Raw genomic sequence first — 20,843 nt, 5'->3', positions numbered from 1 at the left:
TTCACTCTATAAGCAATGACAGAGGGCAGGAAAGAACGACCAAGTGGCCTTTGCATTAGCATGGAAGAGCTATGTGCTGCTGTTATTCCACAAATAATTATAAAAAGAAATAATGCAGGGAATTCAATGTTGGGTTTGTGGTCATAAAATCAGTATCATTTCATAAAGAACCTCAGATCAACTTAATCCCAAGTAGAAATCCTATCATCATCCTGAACTCTTAGTGGTTGATTGTTGCATCACATCAAATTATAATGTGGTTTATTTAAAAATTTATTTTAGCATATTGTGCTAACCTTGCCATTGTAACAGTTGGTTAACTGCTTGGTATGGTGTGTAATCCAGTCACTTATGGGTTATTCAACAAACTATGATTATGCTAAGATTTGTAAACTCTGATTGTCAGATATCATATAAGTAGGTTGTAGAACAGACACCATGAACTTCAAACGTTCCAGTTCATAGCATGCAGTTGTTCTAACATCTATAATGACATACTCATGGATGAACAATCATTTCCTTTGAATCTACCATAATTTAAGCATTGTTTTCTAGTTTGGGAAAAGCCCATAGGGCTTCCATGTGGCTTCCCTGAAATGGTGTGATTTAAACTGAGACACCGGTTTTATCACAATATTTTATTCAACAACATTGATAAATCTTAAATTTCAGAGTTTCAAAGCCAGACTTGTCAAATCCTAAGCTTCCAGGTAGGTGTTTGATAGAAATCATTTTGGATAACTCATCTTGACTCTTTTAAGCACTACCACAAACACTTGTCACTCAAAATTCCCTTTAATATTTAATTTATTAAGTGCTTTGGGTGCTACATTTTGAATTTACAGATGACATAGCAAACACACACTCTACCATGCACAGTCCACACACACAGAGAGAATCCTGTTGCCTTTCCCTGGAAATAGATTAAATTGTCAGAAGCACTCTACACAAAGGAAGCCATTACTCAACATGAAACTTGTATTTAATTAAATGCTTTGCAAAGATACATGAATAAAGCTATGCGTATGGCTTTTCTTTTGTGTGTGTGTGTGTGTGTGTGTGTGTATGTGTTTATTTAGAAAAACAAACAAACAATCAAGAAACAGGAGAACATAGGTCTTCAACAAAGAAGCCAACTGAAGAACTAGTCTTGTAGCCACATGCTCCATGGAAAGAAAAATACGGTGATGAACACCCCGTTCTGTAGATCATAAAACCATAAGAGGAAAAACGCAATGTATAAGAATTTTTCCCAGACACCAAAAATATAGTATTTAAATTCTATTAGAAAAAGAAAAGGTTGATGACAATAAATTTATTTTTCCAGGATTGTACAGAAACCATTTTAGCACCATTCCCTTTTTCATAAAGAAAACATTTTAATAATTATTATTACTTCATTATTATATTGCCCTGTGTATCTCCATTCTTGGAATTATAACAGAAGCATAGCACCTTGTTGTATCTAGAATTAACACTAGATTATTAAATGCATCCCAGCTTCTAGAGATGAGGTAGCTCATGCTAAGAAATGATGGACCATTGGTTTGTCCTAATAAATCAAGACACACAATGTCACAATTTCTGATGATGCATGACCAGTTATTGAGTGAAACATTTCTTTCAGCCACAGTAAAACTCTAATATTTATGTTAATACCTGATTTGGGATTAATACATGGGAATAAATGACAAACACACATAACTGGACAATACACTTGAAGAAGTTGTAGCAGCCTTCCATAATCTCTGTGTTGTGTCCACTCCAACTACCAACATTCTTAATAATGACCCTGCTGGCTTGGGAATTCTCAGAGTGGAACTAAACTTACTTAAAAAATGCTCAGATAGAGAAAGGCTACATTAGGGGAATTCTGATGTTACCTGAAGTCATTTAGAAATTTCATCTTTGACCACATGCAAAATGTAATAATCTACAGTTTATTACTTTGAAGAAATAATTGTTCACTAGAGGTTTGCTGCTCATTAAGTCAACAAGTAATCCTCTCCACAAACAAAATATTTAAGTGTTGACTTCGAAACTTATTTTGGAAAATAATTTTGGGGGATTGTAAATTTATTGAGTAAGATAACATACTTTGAGCTCTGGGAACCTTATAACTAAAGCATTAAAAACATAAATATTGTCTTCTTCAATTTTTTTCCCAACCTATTGTCCAGGTGTTTAATTTCCATGATCACCAATGCTGATTACTAAATTAAAGGATTTAACATCCAACACACCTGGCATACATCATGTTGAGGAAGACTGATTCACTTTCATTCTCTGCTATGACTGATTGCAAAACACATTTTTAGGGAGTGGCTTCAATTATATGAATAATGATCTTCCTCAAGAATGTAGCCATCTTCTAGTATCTACTGCCTGGCAAACCTATACCTACTTATCCAGGAACAAAGACTACTGAACTCAGTGGGAGTTGCTTCTAAAAAGACAGTACTAAGATCACTTTGTTATTGTAATCTATGGATTTTTGCCACCATTTTCATTGCCAAATTCCCAATAATCTATATGAAGCTGACCCACGGATCCTTCTCGCCACTCCTGGTCTTGAAACCATAAGCTACTCCTGAACCAGTTTATGTACTGTCTATCTGATCAGGCAGCAAAATATGATATTAAAACAATGCCCCCACATTTCTGAATTTCATGTTGTCTGAATTTCTCCATATCATAATGATTTCTTGGGAAAGATCTGTGCATTGTCCCTCTGTTGTATTTTAAAGTAAGATAATAACATTTTGTTAAGATGTCACAATGGCTGAATTTCTATTGGAAAAGACTGGATGAATTCAGAGCTGGGGTGATGCCACCAAAGGGAAGCCACTCTTCAAAACATCGGTATATCAAAAGGGAAATTGTTTCAACTATGATTTGAAATTCACAAATGGTGAGCTGGAAATAAAGTGGCTCAGTTGACAAACAGAATAGTATGGGTTCATACAGATGGCACAACATTTTGAAAACAGAGCCATGGCTGACTGTGGAGGTGCCCTATGGCGCTGCATTGATGGACTGGTAATTTTGATATGGTGAACATCTGAATCTTTTATTTATTTCCTATTGCTGTTCAGCATACTTCTATTATATGAATTACACTTTTTAAAGTTGAGCAGAACCTCCAGAAATCATGATTACCTTTTCTAATTAGGCAACGAAGATTAGTTTTGAATTATTTTAGATACAGGTGTGGTCACTTGTCGTTTTAAAATAGGATTTACTTCATTAAAATGTTGACTTAGACAGTGAGACTGAAGATTTGTAAGTAAAATAAATACACTAAAGAAGGCCAGGGAGTTAGAAAGAACTGTTATATACAATGCTGATTGTAATATCAGCCGTAATTTCAAGAGTCTCAGGATTAACTTCACTCAGTCTAAGTTCTTGCGTTCTGTTGCTGCTGCTGTCATCCCCAATGCTTTTGAAAAGATAAGCCCGTTTATTTATTTATTTAAGTATTTACTTATTTGCTTCTTTACTTTTTTACACAAAACAAACTGGTCCAATCTCTACTCCAAATTCTTGGTCTGCACCTCCAACATCTACTGGGGCAATATCAATGATAGGTAATCGTGCCACGTTCTGTGTTTTGTATTCGAAGATTGTGCTGCCCACATTCCCATTGTGTTTCTGAAAGAACAAATCAAAAGAGAAAAAGAAAAAACAAGGTTATCAGTTGGATTCCTTGAATATCAAGAAGAAAACCAGAGTAGTCTAATTATTACATTCTATGAAAGAGCTCATTAATAAACATCACTCCAGTTCAGACCCTTTGTATATACAGTGATTTAGTAGGTGTAACCAGTGGTGGGTTGCCCCCAGTTCGGATCGGTTCTATAGAACTGGTAGTAAAACTGGCGGGAGGCTCCGCCCACTGACCCTGACGTCATGAGAAGCAATCTGTGCATGCACAGAAGCTTCTGCACATGTGCAGAAGCAAGGTGCGTGCACGAGCAAAGCAAGAGCATGCGGGCAATCCCATTGTGAACCGGTAGTACTTTGTAAGTAGAACCCACCCCTGTGTCTAACCCTGCTTAGACTTTGGTTAACAGGTAAATAAGTATCAGTTGGCTGATGCTGTACATTAGAATTTATTCATTTATTTATTTATTTATTTATTTATTTATTTATTTATTTATTTATTTATTTATTAAATTTATATACCGCCCTACTCCCAAAGGACTCAGGGCGGTGAACAGCCAAGAGATAAAATAATACATAATACAAACGTTAAAAAACCATTTAAAAATACATTAAATACTTTGGCCCACAAACAAATTTAAAACACCCCAATTTATAAAACAAATTTAAAACAATTTAAAAGGGAGGTCAGGCCAGACCAGCCTGCTGGAATAAGAATGTTTTGAGGGCACGGCGGAAAGTGCGCAAATCCAGGATCCTCCGTATCTCCGGGGGGGGCTCATTCCAGATGGTAGGTGCCCCCACAGAGAAGGCTCTCCCCCTGGGGGCCGCCAGTTGACATTGTTTGGCCGACGGCACCCTGAGAAGACTCTCTCTATGGGAGTGTACTGATCGGTGAGAGGCTACTGGTGACAGAAGGCAGTCTCGTAGGTACCCTGGTCCTAAGCCATGGAGCGCTCTAAAGGTGGTCACCAAAACCTTGAAGCGCACCTGGAAGACCACCGGGAGCCGATGCAGCTTGTGCAGGAGGGTAATCACATGGGAGCGCCACGTCGCTTCTGTAACCACCCGCGCGGCCGCATTTTGGACCAGCTGGAGCCTCCGGGTGCTCCTCAAGGGGAGCCCCATATAGAGAGCATTGCAGTAGTCCAGGAGGGAAATGATGAGGGCATGAGTGACCATACGTAACGAGTCCTGATCCAGAAAGGGACGCAACTGGTGGATCAGGCGAACCTGATAGAAAGTCCTCCCGGCCACAGCCATCAAATGCTCTTCTAAAAACAGCCATGAGTTCAGGAGGACACCCAAGTTGCGAGCCCTCTCCGTGGGGGCCAACGACTCACCCCCAATAGTCAGTGATGGCACCAACTGACTATATTGGGACGTCGGAAACCACAGCCACTCGGTCTTGGATGGGTTGAGCCTGAGTCTGTTTCTCCCCATCCAGATCTGTACAGCCTCCAGGCACCGGGACATCACTTCAAGGGCATCATTGGGATGATCTGGGGTGGAGATGTACAGCTGAGTGTCATCAGCGTACTGATGGTACTTCACCCCGAAACCACGGATGATCTCACCCAGCGGCTTCACATGAACAGAAGGGGCGAGAGGACCGACCCCTGTGGCATCCCACATACAAGGGGCCTCGGGATCGACCTCTGCCCCCCTCACAGACTGCGACCGGTCAGAGAGAAAGGAGGAGAACCACCACAACACGGTGCCCCCCACCCCTAACTCTTCCAACAGGTGCAGCATGATACCATGGTCAATGGTATCAAAAGCCGCTGAGAGGACTAATAGAACCAGGACAGAGGAGCAACCCCTGTCGCAAGCCGTCCAGAGATCATCAACCAATGCGACCAATGCCGTTTCCATGCTGTATCCAGGCCTGAAGCCCGACTGGAACGGATCTAGATAAGCCGATTCATCCAGGTACTGAGGAAGCTGTCGCGCTACCACACTCTCAACAACCTTCACAACAAAGCGAAGGTTGGAGATTGGACGATAATTAGCCAACTCTGCTAGGTCCAGGGAGGCTTCTTGAGGAGAGGCCTCACCACCGCCTCCTTCAAGGTGGCAGGGAAGACACCCTCACTCAAGGAAGCATTTATAATCCCCTGGAGCCAGCCTCGTATAACTTCCCGGGAGGCCAGCACCAACCAGGAGGGACACGGGTCCAATAAACATGTGGTCACGCTCAGTCTGCCCAGTATCCTGTCCACGTCTTCGGGAGTCACAGGATCAAACTCTTCCCAGATAATATTCTCAAGACCTGCCTCCATTATCCCTCCTGAATCTACCCAGTCAGAGTCCAGGTATTCCCGAATCTGAGCGATTTTGTCATACAGATATTGTACAAAGTCCTCGGCTCTACTCTCCAAGGGATCCTCCCGCGCTCCCTGATGGAGAAGGGAGCAGGTCACCCTAAACAGGGCGACCGGGCGATTATCTGATGACGCAATAAGAGCGGAAAAATAATTACATTTTGCCGCTTTTATCGCCACCAGGTAGGTCCTAATATGAGACCTTACCAGTGTTCGGTCAGAGTCAGAATGGCTGGCCTTCCAACTACATATAGTACTACAATCCTTTCTCTGGATACAACAACAATAAATTGAGATGTTTCCTCTCTCTTTGCACCCTGGTAGCCTGTATCTACCTAGGACTTTTCTATCTGCTCAAGGATATAGCTGCAACTTATAAAGAGGAATCGGCTCTGGTGATCCACAGCTCACTCTACTGCTATAAATTAATTTGGAATTCAGAGCTGTGATTATTTTTTTCCTCATGAGAAACAATTGAATACACCCACACCCACACTATTCAGTTTATGCCCCAAGATTAATTCACTGCTAAAAAGACTTACAGAGCAAGTGTCAGAAATGACAGTGTATCTAAAACGGTTGTTTCCTTCAGCTCGGATATCATGGTCATTGGCTCCCTTCAGCACCACAGCCTTCTTCAGGTTCTTAGCTTGGTCATCCATGTAACCTATACTGTTTTTGCAATGATAGGTGATATTCTGAGAGGCCTCTTTGGAGAGTAAGCGCAGGAAAGTCATTTGCGTGATCACTGTGTTGGGTGATTGATTATCACCATAAACGAACTACAAATGAAGAAAGAAGGAGACATTATTATTATTTTTTACAATTTCTTGAAAATTTTAATAACCTTCAGATAGGTTGGCACTTCAACCTTGTCAGATGTTCCTGCATCTTCCTTTAATAGCTTGTTGTAGATTTGGACAAGTTCAACTACAGAAGCAAATAACCCAATATGAGTTTTAGAAGGAAGGAAATGTGTTTTGCCTTCTTTATTACCTTATCTGGGAAAGTAAAATCTTTATGCTTATAATAGGGCTATGCAAAGTTCTTCCCATATTCTTCCCATAAATTCAAAGGAGAGGATCAGATTCAACTGCCTAGATGGTCCCTTCCACTACAGATGGTCCCTTCCACTATACAATGCACTATCTCTGTAATTTAGTTTCTTGCCTTTTTAGTCCAGTGCTCTAGGAGCCAGAAGATTGAAATCTTTTAAAAGACTAGTTAAATTAAATAAACCAACACTAAATCTGAGGAAAACTTATTCTAGTCAGTGTATAATATTCATTTGTTTTCATTAATTAATGCATTAAGATGAAGAGCCAGTAGCGCTGGCGGTGGGAGGCTCCGCCCACCAGCCCGGATGTCATCACGTCCCGTTTTTGACCCTCCGCACATGCAAAGAAGGCTCATGTAGGAGGCATACATGCTCACATTTGCGAACCAGTAGCCAAGGTAAGTGGATTTCACCCACTGTCCTAAATCAGTGTTCCTCAATGCTGGGAACTTGAAGATGTGCGGACTTCACCTTCCAGAATTCTTCAGCCAGAATACTAGCTGGGAAATTCTGGGAGTTGAACTCTTCATGTCTTCAAGTTGCTGGCAATGAGAAACACTGTTCTATGGCAATCTCTGTATTTTGATTGACTGCCCTTTCATTTCATTTTCTCTGTTATTCCTAAATCAAGCCCATGGCAGATTCTGTTACAGCAATCTATCCTTCCTAGCATGGTGGCTATAACAACTGCCTAACAAGCAAACACAGTTTGAAGTGCAGCAGTAATTAGATTTTTTTTGTTTGTAATTACTATTTTCTTTTGCTAAACCTCTGTTCTATTCTATTGTGTTTTTTTTAATTAAAAAGAAATACATTCTTACAAGATTCAGACAATTTATGATCATTATGCTTATGAAAAAGATCTCTTTTAATAGCCAAAGATTGTGCGAAGAAAAAAGTAGGAAAATGCAAGTAGGAATTGTTTTATTTTAAAGTTGCTAATTATGCCTCCAAAAATGTGTGTTTTAATGCTTTCAACATTATAGATATAGATATATTTAAAAGCTATTGTGTCTTGATATATTCATATGAATGTTTTTGATGCTTTAATTCTGTACACATTCATTTAATTCAAATATGTGAATTTCTGTGTGTACCCCAAATATTTATTTAATTACTGAGATCAATTAAAAGGAAATATTTAATTCCCTTCAATACAAGGGTATCTTTTCAACTGAAATTCCACCAAAATTCAGTCTATTGTAGCACAGACAGGATAATTTGGAGAACCTGCTAGCATCTATAGTATCTCAAAATAATTATTGGCTCACTCGTTGCATGAAAATCTATATATTTGGGGAAGTGGCACATGAAAAAAAACATATAATTAAGGAAACTGCAGTAAAAAATGAATATATGGGAAAGTTGAAAACAAAAATATGTCTGGAGGCATAGATGCATGCACATAATGTACATGTATATAAAGGAAAACTGCATGATAACAAGTATTATGTTAAGGGAAAATGCATATGACAGCAATTGCTGTAACATGGGTGGGATAGAATTAGCAAAAACATGGCTGCATGTTATGGCAGGCTGCATAAGGAAGTCCGGGGTTAGACTAAACTGCATATGTTTATTCCAAAATAATAACTGAAATAAATACAAAGAAAATTCAGATTAGTTACCTGTGAACCTCTGTTCATATCAAGTCCATACCATATTGGTTTTAGATCAGATGACCTACTTGTCCACCATGTTTTACGTGGAATAATAGCTGGTTTTGCAGCTATGCACGTTTCTCCTGTTTCCATATTGCAGAATGCTTTAATTGCATCTTCTACACAGCCCTGATTAGGGTCAATCCAGTATTCTCCTGTGAAAGCAAAATAGGAAATCTTAAAGTATAACAAACCAATTTTTGCTTCTCTATGTTGCAGTCCAATTTCAATTAAGGACAAAATATAACTTAAATCAGAGGTGAGTTTTAGCAGATTCTGACCAGTTCTGGAGAACTGGTAGTGGAAAGTTTGAGTAGTTTGGCAAACCAGTAGTAAAATTCTGACTGGCCCCACCCTCATCTATTCTCTGCCTCCCAAGTCCCAACTGATCGGGAGGAAATGGGGTTTTTGCATTTCACAATGCTTCCCCTGGATTGGAGAAGGAATGGAGATTTTACAGTATCCTTTCCCTGGCATGCCCACCAAGCTACGCCCACCAAGCCATGCCATGCCCACCAAGCCACACCCACAGAACCGGTAGAAAAAAAATTTGAAACCCACCACTGACTTAAATGTACTTTCCTTCCTATTCAAGTTTAATACTGCAATCATGTTCACATCTATTAATAAATAAATGTGCATATGGTCAAGCAATGTATTTGAATTCAGTATGAATTGTTCAAGGATCAAGGTCTGTGATGATGTAGCAAAAAGGTAAAAGAGGAGATACTGGAAGAAGACTTTATCGTTTGCAGATATTTGGTGTCCAAAAATAGCTAAACTAATATTCAAATTCTTAATTTTTATTGTCCAATATTTCAAACCTGGGCTAATTTAAACTGAATTTATAACATTACTGCCTTTTCAGTCAAATATGTTTGTATAAACCTTAATATTATCTTTCTTTATTCATAATTAAACAATTTCCCTTACATTTAAGACTTGAGCAGAGTAGAATTGGCTTAATTATCTGACAAATCCATCATCTTTGGCCTACTTTCTTAATTTGTGCTGACAATTCTTACAAGAATTCTTTTCCTTGGAAGTATTTATTATGTATCAAATAATATTAGTGTATATTTGGACAATCTGAACAAGATTTCTTATATAGTTCATCTTTTATGTCTGCCTCCTTTACAGTATTTATGTTCTGGCTATCTTGTAGCAGGATGATTAAATTTTAGTTCCTTTATTCTGCTGAAGGTATAATAAAGATAAAAAGTGAAGACAAAGAGGATGCGCTAGTAAAATCAATCTATGAATGGAAGGGATCTAATCATCTAATCCAATCCTTCACTCAATGTTGGAATCTACAACTACACATTCCTGACAGATGGTTATTCAGCCTCTGTTTGAACAATTCCAGCAATGAAGAGTCCATTACCTAAGGCAATCTATTCCATTATTCAACAATAGCAATAGCACTTAGACTTATATACCACTTCACAATGTTTTTACAGCCCTCTCCAAGCCGTTTACAGAGTCAGCATATTGCCTCCAACAATTTGGATCCTCATTTTACCCACCTCAGAAGGATGGAAGGCTGACTCAACCTTGAATTTGGTGAGATTAAACTGCCAAATTGCATGCAGCCGGAAGTCAGCAGAAGTAGCCTGCAGTACTGCATTCTAACCACCGCGCCACCACAGCTCAGTAAGGAACTATTACTCTTAGATATATGTTCCTGATCATGTCCTACTGAATTCTACTTCCTGTAATTTGCACTTACTTCTGCTTATTGCTTCTTATCACCCAGAACAACTTAGACGATTCTACTCTGTCTTCTATATGACACCTCTTCAGATACTAAAGAGAGCTGTCAAATTCCCCTCAATCTTCTCTTCTCCACCTAACAATTCTTTCAACTATCGCTCATAAAGTGGTCATTTCAGGCCCTGGTTACCTTTTCCTTCCAGATATATGTATAACTAGACCTGCACTTCTATTTAAACATATTTGAAGAGTTTTTTTAAAAAGAAATATACACCTACCACTCTTTTTGGATGGATGACATGATCTTAAATCATCACAAGTACGGGCGGGGTGCTTCTTGGATCCATCAGGACTGCGCATGGTTTCAATCTGGCTACTCAGTGACTTCAATGTGGCATGGACTCCTGGATCTGTTTTATTGCTGTCATCTGGAGCAGCTTCATCTTCAGTGAACTCTGGTAGTGGGTCTGCTAGACCATCATCATAATGTCCCATAATATCACCAATTGCAGCAGTAAGATGGCCGGGGGGACCTGGTGGGCCTGGAGGACCAGGATCACCAGGAGGGCCCTACACATAAAAAGTAGTAATACAGACCACATCCAGGATTGTAATATCTGGGACACAAAATTACCATAACTGCATAGTAGTTCCAATCACTATAACTAGAGTCACTGGTTAAGATAGATGACTATACAAATTGAATAAATAAATAAAAAGTTAACTGAAGGAATCTTTTAGCTACCCAATTTGCATCAGTAATTGCAGTAGCAAAAGAATAATTACATTGTTTCAGTAATAGAATATTATAGTTCTAATTGATTAATACCAGGGCAGAGATTAAGAATGATTATTTTGGAGCACCCTTCCCCAACACTGTAAGTATTTGAAATTGATAAGGTCTGAACTCATTGAACTAACAACTTTATGTATTTCTTCTTCTCAGGGTAAGCAGAGTCACCCCTTTCCCCCTTATTTTTTATTCTTGAGCAGAGGCAATAGTGGCAATAGTGAAATGTTTTTGTAGTCCTGTCATGTAAAAGACATACAATGTATGAAGTCACTAGGCATCAAATACAATTTGAAGTAGAGTTTACTCTTTTTTAAAAAAAAAAGTTTAGGGACCTAATCTTGATAGGAGATGAAGGATAGGAGATTTTTTGCTCCTTTATTGACATATTTGGATTTGGATCACTTCTATTACCCCTGTCACCATTAAAAAGTGATCCATTAAATAACCAAATTGGCAGTGCAAATGGCAAGGACAAAAAGACTGATCTGGGTTGCTCCTAAAACAAGGAGCATATGGTCAGATTCCTACCTCACTAGATCAGGTGCCCTGCATTTATAAAGAAGATGTGGCTTCTTCCAAATTGGCATGTAATTTGACTCATATAAGCTTACAAGTCATTGAATGGACATAACTGTTCCTCTCTCTGACTGAACCAATTTCCCATTATTTACCTCAGGTCCTGCTTCTCCTAAAGTTCCTCTTACACCAGGAGGTCCAACCGGTCCATGTGGTCCAGAATTTCCTTCTTTACCTGAAGGTCCAATAGGACCTGGGGGACCCTATATTAAAAACAAAAGTTCATGTTTATCATGTCAATAAGGGCACAATTTCTTTCCTTTTCACCTAAAGATACTTCTGGCCTTTTTCGGCTTTCTACAAAATAACTGCAAATGCTCACAATGCATGAATGAATCAAAAGATCCAACTGCATATTATTTACTAGTTATTATTTAATTTTAATCACTAATTGCTGAGCCTGATTGTTTTTCTTCTTCTCTCTCCCCTCCATGTCCCTTCAATATTATATTTTTTTGTTAATTGTATATAAATTGCTCTTGACATTTTTGGGGAAGATGATAAAAATACTCATGGGATAAAAATACTAACTGAGCGATGCTAAAATACTAATTTGGTGGGTAAACAGCAAAGATGAATGAGGTAACAAATGTTACTGAATAAGAATAAAAAGAGTAAGAATTGGCTTTCTTACATGTCTTTGTTAATTCAATGCAGAGGCATCTCCACTGTGGCAGCTAACTTCATTTCTTTAGATATTGTCTAAAGATCTAACAGATCTAACTGACCAGCTGAATTGCCTACATAGCAAAAGTATTCTCTTTTTCAATCCCATCAATAGATTGAGAACCTAGGAGAGCATTTCTGCCATACTGTCTCCATTTTTTTTTAATAGGGAGACTGAATAAATGCCAGATAAGCAGGCCTAGAGCCCTACTCCCCTTGTTCGAGTTATTTTAAAAGAACTGCGCTGCAGTTTATGACCATTACTTTTCCAAAGTCTTCCTATTATAATTATCAGGTGTTTCCTGTGGGCACTCCACAGAGCTCCTAGACAAAATGTGAATCATGACATAAAATGGCTCCCAAAAGGCCATTGAAGGGAGCAGCTTCCTTGTTGATGGGCTATTCAAACATTACAATGAAGTTGGCTTTCCTCTAGGATAAAAGATGCAGATGGGTAAATTGGAATATGCTCAGACTGCCCTTTTTAGCAGCTGCTGCTGCCACTAACTAACTACACTAAATTGCTGTGCTTAGCTTTACTTGGGGGAGGGATTTGAAACTGGGAAAGCTAGATGCCACCAAACCCATTTCCAATTTTAATGTTACTTTCATGTGGCAGAATCTGTTTTCTTGAATTTCCAATAACAATCCAGTAGAAATTTGGGAGGGGGTTGCTGTTTTTTCTTTTACTTTCCTCAATTTAATCATTTATTTTGATAAGCTTCAAAGGTAACATACTGAAGTTTTCTTCACATATGCAACAAGCACACAGATTCACCCATGTGCACACATTCATTTTTTCACCTTTTCCTCTCCCCCTTTTCAGGGAAAATTGCTGATATCAAAAGATTACAGTCTTCACTGAGTATCCATCCACATCTTAATCCATCTTAAATTTGTATCTCAACGCTTGAATCCAAGAAACTTAGAAACTGATCTGCCCCCTCTCCCCCATTATGTATTCTTCAGAAGGACTATTCTGGTTGCTGATTCGTAAACTGGAGCTGTTGATTGAAAAAGTTTTACCTGGTATCTAATTTGATGCCTTTTGGCACAAACAGAAAACTGGTTCCCCCATATATTTTAAATCTTTATTCATGCTCTTTTTGTTCTTCTAAAACATTATAGTCTATCATAGTTAAAGATTCTTAAAGTTTATAATGATGCTGATAAAATCCACAGCTCTCAAATTTTCAAATGTCCCAGCCAGCCAATGTAAGCAATAAAAACATTGATAAAATTAAAACCAGAGCAATATTAAGCTTTTAATTATTTATATTGTAACTTGGTCCTTTAAAATTTGCTTGAGTTCTGTGCAAAACTGGAAAGACATAAGGAGTTTGGAAAGAATATAATATGAGTAAAGAACGAAGAACATTGAGATCTGTGTGCAGGAAAAGATAACTAAAGGCCGTTGGAAAAGTATGCATTAATGTGCACCAAAGTTGCCATTGGTTGATACTATCAACTTGGAGATTGTTCTTGAAGCTTAAAAATCTTGAAGGATAGAACCTTTTTTAGACTGAAACCTAAATCTTTGTCAAGTTAGCATCTTTGCCAAATACTAGGTTATATTTAGAATTCCATACACAAAGGAATTAAGGAGAGTAAATGACCTCAAGCACAACCTTGTTTAATAAAAAAAAATTGCAATCCCTATCCAAATTAATTTTACTCTGAAATCAACAAACACCATCTGTAGAACAGCAAACTTAAACCAGGGGGGAGGGGGATTTAATTGTTTCCATATTATACTTCACATCTGGTTTACTCACTCTTGGGCCAAATGGGCCTGGAATCCCAGCACTGCCTTGTTCACCAGTAGGTCCCTGCAAAACACAGTGTGGATGATGTATATTTTCTCAAATTACATCTTATCTTTAAAGAAGAAAATATGATGGTTTTGAATACATCAACCTTGAGTATCCAGTGATGACCTATTATTCTTTAGTTTAAAGTCTCAGCATTTGTAATTCATGACATAATAACCTGAAGATAGCAAAACAAAAAAATGTGCATGAAGTTCTAAGTCCATAGACAGTTCTTCTATGATTAAGATCACAATGGAGCAGACAGCCATGCTTGGCCTTAACCACTGTAAAAAAAATATAGTTTTGAATTTTGGATCCCAAGATTATTTAACCACCTTGGAAAATCAGAGCCCTAAATTAGAAGGAGAGGGAAGGCAATGTAATAAGACTCTTCCCTATAAGTCCTCATTCTCCCTATCAGCAATATTTTCCAATGAATCTCTTGTTAACAGCAAAATGATTTTGAAGACACTCCAGATTTTACTACAGACTGGATCACAATGAAAGCAAAATCATCAAGCAATCATTTCCATTGTGTTATATAATGTACTGCTCCTTGCATGCATTTGTTCTGGCTGACAAACAGTCGCTCAGCACTTTTCCTATGGCAAAAACCCACAGAAAATCTTTTAAAGAATTTAAAATAATTAGCTAGTTAAAAGGAATTGTTATTTTTTTTTCTCTTTTCATTTCCAGATAAATACACCATTTTGAGCATGGAGACAGGCAATTAGTCAAGGTTAATGCTTTTTATGAACTACGGTGGTGCAGTGGTTAGACCGCACGATTGCAGGCTAATTCTGATGACTGCCAGCAGTTTGGCAGTTCGATCCTGAACGGCTCAAGGTTGACTCAGCCTTCCATCCTTCTGAGGCAAAATGAGGACCCAGATTGTTGGGGGCAATATGCTGATTCTGTAAACCGCTTAGAGAGGGCTGTAAAGCAGTGTAATAAGTCTAAGTGCTATTGTTATGGCCTTTTTTTTTTTACAAGGCAGCCATTGGAGCCTTTATGATGTGAGATTCTAAAAGGTGAATGAGTGCATCACCCAGAAAAGGAGTGTTCCACCACAATAAATAAGGAAGCAGAGGCAGCAGGTAGTTCCAAGTGCAATATGATACAGTATATGCACAAAAATGGCAGGTGCCAATGGAGAACTTGCATAAGAATAAAACAAACATATAGAGAATGTCTTACAGGAGGTCCAGGGAGACCTTGCAGGCCAGTGAAACCTCGATGACCTTTCTGTCCCCTGTCCCCTCGATCACCATTGTCACCTTTGTCACCACGAGGACCTTGGGGACCCTTAAATTAGAAAAATGAAACAAAACAAAATAAATATAAAACACAAAGGTACAATCCAGCTAAAATTAAGCATGCTTCTATGCTTTTCAAATCAGGCATTAGCAATATGCGCCATCTCTCATTGATTTCAGTGAAATAAGACTACATACCAGGGGTGAAATGCTCCCGGTTCGGGCGAGTAGGTAGCGATGATGGCCAGTGGTTCGGAGAACCGGTAGCAATGGCAGCTGGAGGCTCCGCCCACCCGCCCCATTCCCGGACGCCTACTGCTCACCTTTCTCCCGCGGCTGCTGTCAGGGAAGGCAAGAGCCCAAAAGGTACCAGAGTCGCTCACTCTCCTTCTTGAATGAGCCGCTCTGGTCCACGCACTGGCTGCACAAGCGCACATCCAACCTGCCGCTGAATTAAATAAACTGTGCGCTTGCGCAGGCGGCGCGTGGACCAGAGCGGCTCATTCAAGAAGGAGAGTGACCGACTCCGGTACCTTTCAGGCGCTTGCCTTCCCTGACAGCCAGCTGTGGGAGAAAGGTGAGCAGTAGGAGTCCGGGGAATGGGGCGGGTGGGCGGAGCTGCGGGAGAAAGAAATTTAAAAAGTTTTCCTACCGGGTCCTGTGGGCGTGGCTTGGTGGAAGGGAGTCTTGTGACTGAGTGGGCGTGGCTGTGAGTGACATCGAGTTGGCCATTCCCACAGAACCGGTAGGGAAAAATTTTAGATTTCACCCCTGCTACATATCATCAATTCCCTAAATGAATATCTATAATAAGTATCCATAACCCCTACACTCTCTTTGGGGTTACACAGCTACAACATAATTTACTTTTTTAAAACTATATTTCATATCACTAAAATATCTGAGTGTGTGTTGTACATGCATTGAAAAGTGCAAAGCTGTTCAAAATGCAGATTGATATGTACTGAGAACATATCTGTTTAGATTCTAGACAAACTCCACTTATAATTGTGGATTTTTCCTATTGGTTTTAATCTCCTGCATCTGTTTATAGTGTATATAAATACATATGAAAAATTTAAAATTTGCCATGAAGAATATTTAAGAATGTTTATCTTCTTCCTGGAACTAGATACAGTATGGGTGAATCTAATATGAGTAATTCATATATTTTAATTGTTACTTTATTTTTCATGAGCTTCAGTTACATTGAGCTCTAAAATGCAGATATACGAAGCTTGTATTATTGAATTTATTTTTAACCAAAAGTACAACTATTTTTCAAACAATTAAGATTTTCATTAAAAGAAAATGTAGAGAACATACGTGTAAACCTCGTTTTCCAGCACGTCCAGGAGGACCTACTGGGCCTCGTGAACCCTGCAATGAAATGAAAAGATAATTTTAGATAATGAAATTTACCGAACAAACACTTTTGGAGACTCGAAGCCATACATTCCCTTGTTGTTTGTAGCAGAATGAAAAAGTAAATTTCAGCTATAGGTTAATGAAAATAAAGTTTTTTATTTATTAAAAGTATTTATATGGCTGCTCATCTCACAAAATGTGACTCTGGGTGGCATACAACCAACAGTGTCACATCTATTAAAAACACTTTAAAAAGTTTAAAAGCAAGATTTCCAGAGAACATCGATCTAAATACAGGGGATTGGACTAGATGACCTCCAAGGTCCCTTCCAGCTCTGTTACTGTTACTGAAGATCCCGCAGGATCTCCAAGGTTCATGCTGAGCTTAGAGATCCCTGAAATTCATCCACAGAAGGGATCCATGGAACCCAGATTAAGAACCTATGCCTTAGAGCATTCATTCATTTAGCATTTTAATTACTCAGCTGCTCTATATAGGATCTTCATAAAGGATGCACAGTAGAGCTTGCCCAATGACACATCCAGGCCATCTAGGAAACTACAGCAGCAAATCTTACTTAACTCAGAAACATTAATAGACATTCATCAGCCATCTCATTTCATGGCCAGAATTCTTCTTTCATGATATATGTCTTAAGAAGGAACTTGATTGTATGATCAAGAGTTCTGTCAATGAAATGCAAATAATATAAGGGAACAGCTATACTTACTGGTTCACCTCTTTGTCCCGCATCCCCTGGAGATCCAACTGGCCCTGGGGTACCTGGAATACCCTGAGAACCAGGAAGTCCTGCAGGTCCAGGCTCACCACGATCACCCTACAACAAATACCATTCCAATTCTACAATCAGATAGAGATCGTTTCCAAGTGCATATCTTTATACAAACAAAATTACACATTTTGTTCTATTATACTATTATTGCTGAACTACTACTGTGTACTACAACTAGCTACATATATAGCTGGGATGGATCAGCAGAAAGCCATGAGATAAAGCCATATCTGCAAAATAGTCCAATAAGGACTGAACATGATTAGTGTGTGTTGGAGAAAAAATTATCTGGAACATCGAAAGGAAGGAACCTGGAAAAGAGAGTTGCTGACTGCTGAATTTCTGAAGGGGAGCAAACACTGCAAGATTTTTACACACCTCATAGAATAATTTTCCTTCACACATAGAAGCTATTCTTCCCTAATGAGTGTTTATGAAGAAAAATTTGACTCTGGGGGAAAGAATGTGGGAATATTTGATTTGTGTTTCTAAACCTCTCAGTCAATGTTATTATACATGTTGATTATTACTGTCTTGTTATTTTAAGTGTCAAGTTTTTCTGTCTACACCACTCTGAGCCATTGGGAGTAGAGAGGCATAGAATCTTTAATAACAATAATGATAACAACATTTTATTGCAGGCCTCACTCTGCTAATTTAGCTTAGCTTCCAATATATTATATGCCACATGGTGAATTATAATCTTTTTACTCCTATCCTTACTAAAATTATACTCATGAAGACCCAAAACAAATAGACTAGACATATTTATACTTCTGTTGTAAAACTGGGTTTGTTTTAAAACTGTCACCCTTATTAAGAGTTCTGACGGTGATTTTTCTCAAAGATTGAAATATAAAGGGCAACATAAGAGTCTAAATCAACAAGAAAACAACAGCTTTATTCATTGAAATTTCAAACTCACTTACCCTTTCACCAACAGCTCCATCTCGCCCAGGAGTGCCATCATTACCAGCAGGACCCTAAATTGAATGAGAAATGGAAAAGTGGATTAAGTGTGACATCAGATTTGTCCTAAAATAATATTTTATACATGGAATTGCCTTTGAAAAAGGCTTGGAATTTACAAAATAATCACAGACATATAAAAGGAAACTCCAATGATCGAAGTTAAGGTGTGTTGATAATATTAAGGATAATATTCATATTGCTATTTCATGAAAATTGCAGCAATATTTTTAAGTTGCATTTTTGATACTACTAAAACCAACTAGATTATGATACCAATAGAGAATGGCTTACAATACTTGCCATTTTTAAAACAATTAAACAATTGGCCTCGTGTTCAAGCTCCTAAATTTTATAGCCTAGGTAATGAATGGGCAACTGGTAGCCTTCGGCTGAATTTCGAAACTCGACTACAAGAGAACATTGAAAACCTTCAGTAGCATTTCTATGCATTTTTCCTTCAGTCAAAAATGAAAGAGAGGAAAAACCGAATGCCAGAAAGATGGGAAGAAACAACATGTCAAAAAAGAGAATAGATGATACCAGCCACTTTTAGCTCTTCCCTACTATTTCCTTTAGTTCCGCCAACACTGAAGCCTCTAACAGACTACCCTCCCCCATTACTTCTACTGAGAGACTTTCAGTAGAGAAAAACCTGTCCACATCTGGGACTGATTTTCTTAAGGATCAATGTGATAAAACTATATTTTCGTTGAAAGAATATCAGTTCTGGAAATGTATACATTTATTCACAGCAGTTATTTGAATCCATAATGTTGTTAATGTATTCATATGTCAAAACTGCCTATGAAAAACCACTTACCTCTGGCCCTGCTTCACCCACCGGTCCAGAAGCACCTGGAGGACCAATAGGCCCAGAAGGACCCTTGTCCCCTGTTGGTCCAGTTGGACCTTGTTTTCCAGGAGTTCCCTGGCATGAAAAGAGAGACCATGTTAATGATTAAAACCATGGACGCTTGTTATGTATAGCAAACCAGTCAGACATCAGTTTAAATGGGCCTCAATCATAGCTACGTTCTTACAGCCGTAAAACAGAATAACAGAATAAAAGAGTTGGAAGGGACCTTGGGGGTCTTCTAGTCCAACCTCCCTGCTCAAGCAGGAGACCCTATACTATTCAAGACAATTGGCTGTCCTTCTTATAAAAGCCTCCAGTGATGGAGAACCCATAACTTCTGAAGGCAAGCTGTAATACTGGTTAATTGTCCTCACAGTTAGGAAGTTTTTCCTTAATTCCAGGTTGCTTCTCTCTTTGATTAGTTTCCATCCTTTATTGATTGATTGATTGATTGATTGATTGATTGATTGATTGATTGATTGATTGATTCGATTTATATGCCGCCTTTCTCCAGAGACTCAGGGCAGCTTACAATGAGTTAAGCAATAGCCTTCATACTTTTGTATATACCTGCTTAGTAGGGCTTTCGGCCCCCCCTAAGTGGTGTTCTTTTTTATACAAAGTCAGCTTATTGCCCCCACAATCCGGGTCCTCATTTTACCTACCTCGGAAGGATGGAAGGCTGAGTCAACCTTGAGCCTGGTGAGATTTGAACTCGCAGTAATTGCAGGCAGCTGGCAGCTAAGTGCTACTTAACAGCACTTTAGTCTGCTGCGCCACCAAGGCTCCTTTTATTTCTTGTCTTGCCTTCTGGTGCTTTGGAAAATAGGTTGACTCCCCTCTTCTCTGTGGCAGCCCCTCAAATACTGGGATACTGTTTTCATGTCACCCTCAGTCCTTCTTTTCAGTGGAGTTGAGCAGAGTTGAGTGCATAGTCAAAAATGCCAGTTGTGGCAATACTCACTGCAGAGCCTGGCAGGCCAGGCATGCCCCTCTCTCCACGTTGGCCGGGCATTCCCACAATACCTCTCTGTCCAGTAGTTCCAGACGGACCTGGGGGACCATCAGGACCCTGGAATAAACAAGTAACAAATTGGCTTACCTAGCAACCTCTAACATTTACATTTGACCGGGGTGTCATAGTTTAGCATTTGAGCTAATCAAGAGATAGCAAAGATAAGAAAATCTGATACCGTTGAAAGCTTCAGCTGTAATGTATGTTTTTTGTTCCCTTGCTCTAAAAGAAGTGGTTTAGGAGGGAAAAATTGAAGATAAAGGCTCAATGACCCTTAGCATTTTGAGTTGAAATCAAGGCTTCCCTCTACTCTTTCTC

The 20,843-nt window shown here is 38.9% G+C and overlaps 1 protein-coding gene across 3 annotated transcripts in view; it reads right to left on the bottom strand.

Annotated features, from left to right (window-relative positions):
• Positions 1 to 772: 772 nt before the first annotated feature.
• COL5A2 (collagen type V alpha 2 chain) overlaps positions 773 to 20,843 on the bottom strand; it is a 181,874-nt gene continuing 161,803 nt past the window's right edge. The window contains exons 43-55 of one of the 3 annotated variants that reach the window (XM_070938874.1): positions 20,475 to 20,582; positions 19,475 to 19,582; positions 18,612 to 18,665; positions 17,620 to 17,727; positions 16,847 to 16,900; positions 15,462 to 15,569; positions 14,229 to 14,282; positions 11,883 to 11,990; positions 10,697 to 10,988; positions 8,673 to 8,860; positions 6,530 to 6,769; positions 3,485 to 3,651; positions 773 to 1,201 (exon numbers count right to left, since the gene is read on the bottom strand). In XM_070938874.1, coding sequence (XP_070794975.1) covers positions 3,505 to 3,651; positions 6,530 to 6,769; positions 8,673 to 8,860; positions 10,697 to 10,988; positions 11,883 to 11,990; positions 14,229 to 14,282; positions 15,462 to 15,569; positions 16,847 to 16,900; positions 17,620 to 17,727; positions 18,612 to 18,665; positions 19,475 to 19,582; positions 20,475 to 20,582 — 1,569 coding nt within the window. In that variant the 3' untranslated portion in view covers positions 773 to 1,201; positions 3,485 to 3,504. Of the gene's footprint in view, positions 3,652 to 6,529; positions 6,770 to 8,672; positions 8,861 to 10,696; positions 10,989 to 11,882; positions 11,991 to 14,228; positions 14,283 to 15,461; positions 15,570 to 16,846; positions 16,901 to 17,619; positions 17,728 to 18,611; positions 18,666 to 19,474; positions 19,583 to 20,474; positions 20,583 to 20,843 lie in introns of all 3 variants that reach the window. The other 2 variants (XM_070939503.1, XM_070938023.1) reach the window with 2 other exon arrangements.

The sequence above is a fragment of the Pituophis catenifer genome, unplaced genomic scaffold (genome assembly GCF_029215685.1).
Source record: "Pituophis catenifer annectens isolate HBS135680 unplaced genomic scaffold, rPitCat1.0.hap2 SCAF_1, whole genome shotgun sequence".
Classification (NCBI taxonomy): domain Eukaryota; kingdom Metazoa; phylum Chordata; class Lepidosauria; order Squamata; family Colubridae; genus Pituophis; species Pituophis catenifer.
This window is presented reverse-complemented; position numbering and strand designations above follow the sequence as displayed.